This window comes from Manis pentadactyla, chromosome 8, assembly GCF_030020395.1.
Source record: "Manis pentadactyla isolate mManPen7 chromosome 8, mManPen7.hap1, whole genome shotgun sequence".
Classification (NCBI taxonomy): domain Eukaryota; kingdom Metazoa; phylum Chordata; class Mammalia; order Pholidota; family Manidae; genus Manis; species Manis pentadactyla.
Window position 1 is genome coordinate 101394903 of NC_080026.1, and position 9202 is coordinate 101404104.

The window sequence follows — 9202 nt, forward strand, 5'->3', positions numbered from 1 at the left end:
TGTTATGGTTTTACTGTCATTGACTATTCCCAGGAAGCTATGCAAAGGCACTGAATAATTAGTAAGACACAACTTCTCAGGGAATAGGAGCAAATCTGGGTTAATGCTCCTGTTGAGCGCTTTGCAAAATTTTATGCCATAAAAAGAACAATTTCTGCTTCCAGAAGAGCAAACTGAGGCACAGATCGAGGGGCATGATTTTGGCAAATTCACACAGCCCACTTTCACAGGTCTCCCTGGCTCTAGGTTCTAGTAGACTTTCCTTGTTCCCAGGTCTCTACAAGGTCCTATAAACCCTGAGAAAAGAATTAGAACATCAATAAAACTACTTTCCACCAGCCTCTTCTCAATCATTGTTTTCAAAACAGAACAAAAAAAGCAACCCGTTTAAGTTTCATTTTCTGCAAGCAGTAACTCTGCCATCTTCAGTTTCACTTTCTACTTTCAGTTTCTATTCTGGTTTCCAATTTATCTTTGCAACACACTCACAGGTTACATCAGTAGCTGCTGTTTATCTTCCTTATTTAGCCCTGCCCTGAGGTTTAAACACTGAAAATCTGCAAGACAGGCTGGCCAGAATTCAGAGGAGCTCATCCAGCTGAACAGAACACTGCAGAACTGCTGCCTGATCCACAACCATCATGAGGTAAGGATTTCTCTGTCTCTCTGCCTTTCTGTCCAAAGTTCAGGAAAAAAATGTTAATCAATACTATCTCAATGGACTTCGTTTCAGTGATGTCAAGTTTCCTTGCTCTTCTATTTGAGCATCTGCTTAGTGACTGAATGTTTGTGCACATGTGAACATTCATACATACACATAAATTATTTTATTAATTTGGGCATTTTAATTTGTATTAGCATCCCTCTGAGGAAGCTTACTTACCTCATGGGGAATCCCCCAAAAAAGGTGGAGGGCAATGTGAAAAGAGTTTTTGCAAGAAGGGAGGAACTGATCCCAATCTCTGAAATTCTTTTCCACCAGACTCACCTCTCTGTCTGACCTAGGGAGGGAATGGAAAGTTTGTGTGGATAGAGACATTGTTTTCTGCTGGCTCTTCACCGTTCAGGAAAAGTATGCGGGCCACCCTTGTGGGGTCCCTCAGCTATATTGAGGGAAATATTGTGGGGTTATAATGGGAGAAGCTCAATGCCTAGAGAACAAGGCCTTCCTCTGCAATTTCTAGTGTTCTTCGTCTTTAATTTTTGGGACAGTTTTAGGAGAATTGGTGTTAATTCCTTTTTAAGAGAAGTCCAACTCCTGATTAAAAATCTACATGTGATTTTTCAGGCCTGACCACAGAAAATTGCAAAGGCTTTTCCTGACAGGTCTTATGGGGAAAAGCTGCTTCCTCAGACTAGACTTGGTGCACAGCCAAGGAGTTGTAGTCTCTGAAGACAATTGTAGTCAAGGACTCAGACACCTCTGGCTCATTATTCTCACATATTTGCATTTCCAGTCCAGGAGCCTTCATTCCTCGGTCTCTTATCTGAGACCCTGGCCAGAGATCTTCTTTAGGTGCCTCTTCTGTGTTCTCCTTATAGAGGAGGGGAGGAGGGAATACTTGAAGCCACTTCTCCCCACTCTGACTCAGCACCCAGTCATACTTCCATACCTAGCGGTTCCCCCTTCCCCTTCCCCACCTTTATGGTTCATAAACTGCCAGAGACTTTTGTTCAGGGCTCTTGGTCATGTCTCTGCTGATCTACTTGACCTCTAACTGGTGTGCCATTCTTTGGGGAAAATGTAACAGGTGAGTTGATATTTTCTTCAATTTTAGTCTCTTGCTTTTATCATCACAGTAATGATTAAAGGCTTAACTCTTTCATTTAGGGCTTGTTGCTTTAACTGGCTACTCTGATACATGGCAGTATACCCTGCTCCCTCTCCCAGCTCAGCTGTGCTCCTGACCCTGAAAATGTATGGGAGAATTCACCAATGAAGTGTCTGGTCCTGAGATTTTCTTTGTTGAGAGAATTTAAAAATTTTATATAGGCCTATACTTATTGTCTCCCAGATCATCATCTAATATTTTTGTTCTTTAATTTGTTGTTTTCACATTTAAATTGGTAAATTTGAGTAGGAAGTTAGGTAGTTATCATTGAGATTGTACTCCAGCCCATCTGTCTCTTTTCCATATGAAATGTGGAATTACTAATGTAACTGAAATGGCCAGAAACTGCCATCCTTCAGAAAAGGCCACACTTTCAATCAATAAAAGGCAACTATTTCTGACTTTCTTTACTTGGATACGCTTACTGTTTTCTTCTCTACAGTGTCCTTCCCCCAGTATAATCAGCCTGTTGGGGCAATGTTTGCTTACACTGAGGGAAATCCACCTCTCTTCAGTATCTCATCCAAAGCCTGGCTATACCAATTCAATATGACATGTCAGATCAGTGCATCCCCACACTCCCTGATCCAACTCCACCATTTGAAAACTTGATTAGTTCTGATTCTATTCTGAAGGTCTGTATGCTATAGGCAAGCAGTAAGTGAGGGTCCATACACACACACACACACACACACACACTTTCAAGCAGAATAATTTTTCTCATTTCCCCTGACATCATCTTAGTAATGGGAGTGAAATAAACCATATTAATCTTTGTTTCCCATTATTCAGAAAGATGGAATAGATATATAGTCCCTTTCATATTACTAAATACAGTTTTAAAAATTCTGTAAGATATAAAACCAATATAAGAACATAGTGAACTGTGGATAAGAGAAGGCAGACCAGCTAGGAAACTTGAGACTTAAGAAACAACACTGCAGTGAGTTTTGTGGGTTCTCTCTTTTTTGCATACATCTCATACTGAGTGGAGAAGCCAGCAATCTGAAAACACCAACAGGCATAGACACAAAAGTCCCATGAAAGGCCTGTTCTCTCCAGCCAAAGGACCAAGAAATGAACAGCCTAGCAAGACAGGAAACTTATAAATCACAACCATTCTGTTCTACCTAAACACCATAGGAAACAAACAAACAAACAAACAGAAACTGTAGTCCCATTCCAAACCCTGCCATCAAAGGTTGAGTGGGAACCTAGACTTCTACTCTTATCAGGCCATAGCTTGGCATCCTGGCCTCTCCCTCCCCAACCTCCCCCAGGGTGATGTGAGAGAAGTCCACGTGGGGCACAAAGACACTAATCCCTGCTGGGATGGTGACAAGGGTTCCTCTCTGTGCAGTCAGTGAGGGCCACAAAGGGGTCTAGACATCAGCCCCTACCTGGTGGCAATGAGACGCCCTTCTACTCCCCACTGAGGTAGTAACAGAACCAGTGGAATTCAGGATTTTCACCATCACCCAGAGGTAATAAGGCCACTCTTCCCCACTCAGCTGCCTTCCCAACATCAGTAAAGGTCACAGGGGGAAGAGCAACAAGGCATACTTGCCCCTCCCAGTCAGGATGGTATCAGCAGAGGCATGGGGGGACCCTGAACTCCCCCCTCCATCCAGCAGTAGTGAGGAGCCCAGAGCCCCCATAAAGTGTTAATGAAAGACAAGTGGGTAAACTGGATTTCACCTTGACATGGCAGTGTGCAGTGAGGTGCCCTTCCCCTTTCTCTAGCATAGTGGTATTGGAGGAGGCCTGCTAAAACAAACTTAAATGTGACTCAGAGTCTCATAATATATTCAATTTTCAGTTAAAAATTGTCTGTCATAATAAGAGCAAGAAATGAAGAGCAAGAGAAAGAATAATAATTAAAAGACAATGCTGAAATGACACAGATGTTAGCATTGTCTTACAAGAATTTTAGAGTTGCTGTCTTAAAAATGCTTCAATGAGCAATTATGAAAAACACTTGAAACAAATAAAAATATAAAAAGTCTCAGCAAAGAATAGAAGATATAAAGAAGAACCAAATGGGAATTTTAGAGCTGAAAAATACATTAACCAAAATGAAAACTCAGTGGATGTGCTCAATAGCATGAGGAAAGAATTAGTGAACTTGTAGAAAGAATGATAGAAATTATCCAATTTTATACTAAGTTCAAGTAGTTGAGCAAATACCAAAAAATAATAAGCCCAAAGAAATCCAAGGCACATCATAGTCAAATTTTGAAAACTAAAGACCAAGAAAAAAACCCATGAAAGTAATAGAGAGAAATGCCATCTTACCTACAAAAGGGGGGAAAAGCCCACAATTCTAATGGTAGCCAATTTCTCACTAGAAACCATGGAGTCTAGAAGAAAGGGGCACGATATTATTTTCAAGCACTGAAAAAACAGAACTTTCAACCCAGAATTCTATATCTAGCAAGAATATCTTCTGAAATGAAGAGGAAATCAAGATATTCTCAGATGAAAGAAAACTAAGAGCATCTGTCAGATGACCTAACCTAAAGGGGTGGCTAAAGGGAGTTCTCCACTTATCAAAAAAGGAAGTAAAAGATTATGATACATACTAAAAAGAAAAATAAAACTGTCCCTATTTACAGATGCCGTGATTTACATAGAAAATCCCAAGGTATTTATAAAACAACTCGTAGAACTAATAAGTGAATTCATTGAGGTTTAGAATATACAACTAACATACAAAAATTAACTGTATTCTTATATTTTAGCAACGAACATTAGGAAATTGAAGTTAAAAACACAGTATCATTGAAATTGCTCAAAAAGAAATATTTAAGTGTAAATCTAACCATAACATGTACAGGACTTGAATGCCTAAAACTACAAAATGCTGATGAAAAAAATGAAAGAAGATCTAAAACAGAAATATAGCATGTCCATGGGTTAGAAGACTCAACAAAGCAAAAATGTCCATTCTCCCTTAGTTGATAAAAATTCCTTTCAAAACTCCAGCAAGATTTTTATAGATACAGAAAATATTAAGCTAAAATTTATCTGAAAAGGCAAAGGAATTAGGATAGCAATTTTTAAAAAGAAGAATAAAGTGAGAGGAATCACCCTACTCAATTTTAAAACTAATTGTATACAGTAAGCAAGACTGTAAGGTTGGTATTGGTATAAGGATAAATACACAGATCAGTGGAACAAAATAAGGAACCCAGAAATAAAACCACATTTTCAACTGATTTTTGACAAAGGTTCAAAGGCAATTAAATGGAGGACTAGTCTTTTAAGCAAATATGATGGAGCAACTGGATAACCATAGGCAAAAAAATGAACCAGCAACCTAGTCTTCATATGTTATGCAAAAAATTAACTCAAAATAGATCATAGATTTGGATGTAAAATGTAAAACTATATAACCTGTAGAAGAAATTATAGGAGAAAATCTTAGGACTTACAGCTTGGTAAAGAGTTCCTAGATACGATACCAAAATTGTGATTGCTAATGGAAAAAAAATCAATAAATTATATATTATCAAAAGTAAAAGTTTTTACATCACAAAGGCCTTATTAAAGGATAAAAAGACAAGCTACACTCTAAAAGATAATATGTAAAAACCACATACCTCACAAAGGACTCATGCCTAGAGCCTATAAAGAATTCTTAAAACCCAACAATCGAAACACAAGCAATCCAATTAGAAAACAGGCAAAATATATGAAGAGATATTTCACCAAAGAGGATATGATGACAAAAGCACATGAAAAGAATTTCACCACCATCAGCCATCAGCAAAATGCAAGTACACAATGAGATAACAATACACATGTATTAAAAGAGCTAAAATGAAAAAAAAAAGATAAAAATACCAAATGCTGGCAAGGATGCAGAAAGATGGATCACCCATAAATTGCTAGTAGAAATGTAAAATGATAGCCTCTGGAAAATAGTTCAGTAGTTTCTTAAAGACATAAGTACACCCTTACCACATAACCTAGTAATTGCACACGTGGGCATTTATACCAGAGAAATGAAAATTTATGTCCACACAAAAGCCTATACACAACTGTTCATGGCATCTTTATTTGTAATAGGCCAAATAGAAACAAAAGAAATGTCCTACAATAGATGAATAATTAAACTGTGGCACACCCATAATGGGAAATATTACTCCTCAATGAAAAGAATGAACTATTAATAAACTTAACAACTTGGATGGATATCAAGGGCATTACAGTGAGTGAAAAAAGGTCACATACTGTATGATTCCATTTATATGACATTCTTGATGTGACATAATCATAGAGATGAAAAACAAATTAGTAGTTGCCAGAGGCTAAGGATGTTTGGGGAGGGAGCGAGGCAAAAGGTGTGACTATGGTGTAAGGGAGATGGTTGTGATGATGGAGCTGTTCTGTATCTTGATCACGGTGGTGGTTCCGTAGATTTACTCACACCAAGAAATGACATAGAACCATACACATATTGAACCAATGTCAGTTTCCTAGCTTTGATATTGTACTATGTTTGTGTAAGGTACAGTTCATTGGGAGAAACTGGGTGATAGATGTACTGGGCCTATGTACTATCTTTGCAAATTTCTGTATACCTATACTTATTCCCAAATAATATGTGGAAAAATATTGGTCAAACATTATCTCTTTTTGTAGCATAACCTGCAGACTAAGGTCCTGAGGTCAGCTGTATTTCCTAAGACTAGCATTTCTAACTGGTCTCTGTCCTAATTATAGGAATAGGAAATTAAACTCTTATGTAGTATATATGTATGCTCTAGATGTACACATATAGGCTTATTAATCTTCACCAAACCCAGTGTGATAAATCTATTGTGATCCCCATTTTACATGAGAGATTCTGAAGCACAGAGTTTCCTTGGCTAGAAAGTGCTGGAGCCAGTGTACTAAGCTAAGCAAACTTCATTCAAAGAACATGCAGATCTTAGAAATATAGGGAGTCGATGGAAAATCAAAGTAGGTGTGCTCTTTTCAAGGCTACCCTCTAAATATGAGGTGTTCTATCTGGATTCTGTTGGCTGTTCCCCACCTAACAAAGAAATCTGCTTTTGTTTTTACAGTGCAAATGCTGATGAGCTCAAAGCTAAACTTGGACAGTTGAGATGTCACTTTACATGGGAATTGCTAATTGTTGACAATGAAATGCCTGACTTAGAAAACAGGGTTTTGGATGAGATTGACTTCTTGGACATCAAACACAATGTGGGAATACACAACCAACTGGCCTATGTGAAACACCTGAAAGGCCAGAATCAGGAAGCCCTGGCAAGCCTGAAGGAAGCTGAAGACTTAATCCAGCAAGAACATGCCAACCAATCAGATGTGAGAAGTCTGGTTACCTGGGGCAACTATGCCTGGCTTTATTACCACATGGGCAGACTGGCAGAAGCCCAGACTTACCTAGACAAGGTGGAGAACACTTGCAAGAAGTTTGCAAATCACTCCTGCTATGGAATAGAATGTCCTCAGATGGACTGTGAGGAAGGATGGGCCTTGCTGAAATGTGGAGGAAGGAATTACGAACGGGCCAAGGCCTGCTTTGAAAAGGCTCTGGAGGCAGACCCAGAAAACCCTGAATTCAGTGCTGGGTATGCAATCACCACCTATCGCCTGGACGGCTTTAACAAAACCACCCAGGTTGATGAGGCATTTTGTCTGCCGGCCCTAAAACAGGCCATCAGGCTAAATCCAGAAGATGTGTATATTAAAGCTCTCCTTGCCCTGAAGCTTCAGGATATAGGAAAAGAAGCTGAAGGAGAAAAGTACATGGAAGAAGCACTGACCAACATGTCCTCGCAGACCTATGTCTTTCGATATGCAGCCAAGTTTTACCGAAGAAAAGGCTCTCTGGAGAAAGCTCTTCAACTCTTAAAAATGGCTTTGAAGGCAACACCCTCCTCTGCCTTCCTGCATCACCAGATAGGGCTTTGCTACAGGGCACAAGTGATCCAAATAAAGAAAGCTACAAAGTGGCAGCCTAGAGGACAGGATAGAGCAAATATCAACAGATTGGTAAAATTAGCCATATCTCATTTTGAATTTGCCCTGGAACAAAAGCCCACGTTTGTGGCTGTTTATATACACCTGGCAGGTATGTACAAAGAAGCAGGCGACCACAGAAAAGCTGAAGATATTTATCAAAAACTGTTTTGCATGAAATCACTTGAAAACAGACATCTGCAAGAGTTACATTTCCAGTATGGCCAATTCCAGGAATTTCACATGAAATCTGAAGTTGATGCAATTAGCCATTATTTAAAAGCAGTAAAAATAGAAGAGAAATCATATACAAGGGATAAAAGTATCAGTTCTTTGGAGAAATTGGCTTTAAGGAAACTTCGGAGAAATGCATTAGACACAGAAAGCTTGAGCATCCTTGGGTTCATCTACAGATTGAAAGGAGAAATGGATAAATCCCTGGAGTATATTGAGCAGGCTCTGAAGCTGGAGGCTGACTGAGAACTCTGTGGGACATGATCCCTTGGCACTGAAATACGGACCACATTTGCATTTCATTTGGTTTTAGGTTAACATGTTAATACGAATCATTTTTTATGCTTGTTGCTTTCAGAAACATGTAATTCACTGTAGTGATGTAATTTTTGAACAATTACTCAAACCTAATAAAATACTAGTAAAATAGCTGTAATCAGAAAATAATTAAATAGAATATATACATCTCTAAGTGTGTGAAAGAGAAAGGGACCATTTCTCTGTGAGTGTTATAGTAGGAAAAAAACAGTATGTTGAGTAGATTTATAGCAAATAGAACACTGGACTCACATAAAATACAATGTTTAATTCACTTATTTTTGTCAACAAATCGTCTGCAGTGCTAGATACCAAAAATGATATGGTGATGTATGCAGTGAAAAAAATCTTTTTTTTCTACTCATCTTAGGTTCCCTGACTGAGGCCTCATAAATCAGGGACCCTTAGTTCCAATGCAGTCCAGCTCTGACTGACACAGGACAGATCAGCAAGAGAAAAACAGAAGTTCATTAACCCACATATCACACATTCACACAGGAGTACCCAGTGATAAGTAACTCAAGGAGGTGGACCTTGGGTTTATACAACATCCTAACAAATGAACAATACATTTTTAGAGTAGTGACAAGGCAAAGGAGTTTCTAGGGTAGCAAATTGTAGGGAAGTAAACACTGGGGGCAGTGGGGGGGGGGGAACTAATGGAAGAGAAGGGCTAGTTAGTAAGGTTTGTTATGTAGATTCCTCTGATACTGACTCTTCCGCTGGTAAGGTTCTAGAATTTTGTCTAACAATTGTCTCAGGAAATTAACTTTGGTCCTTCCTTGTAGAAAGAGGAGGAGGGACACCTTTATGAATTTATGCCCAAT

General features: G+C 38.8%; 1 protein-coding gene across 1 annotated transcript; it reads left to right on the forward strand.

Moving 5' to 3' along the window:
• Positions 1–482: 482 nt before the first annotated feature.
• Positions 483–8996, forward strand: LOC118933884 (interferon-induced protein with tetratricopeptide repeats 1-like). The gene is made up of 2 exons (XM_036928813.2): positions 483–646; positions 6905–8996. Exons 1-2 carry the CDS (start codon positions 642–644, stop codon positions 8301–8303), a joined length of 1404 nt encoding a protein of 467 aa, XP_036784708.2. The 5' UTR covers positions 483–641; the 3' UTR covers positions 8304–8996.
• The last annotated feature ends 206 nt before the right edge of the window (positions 8997–9202 follow it).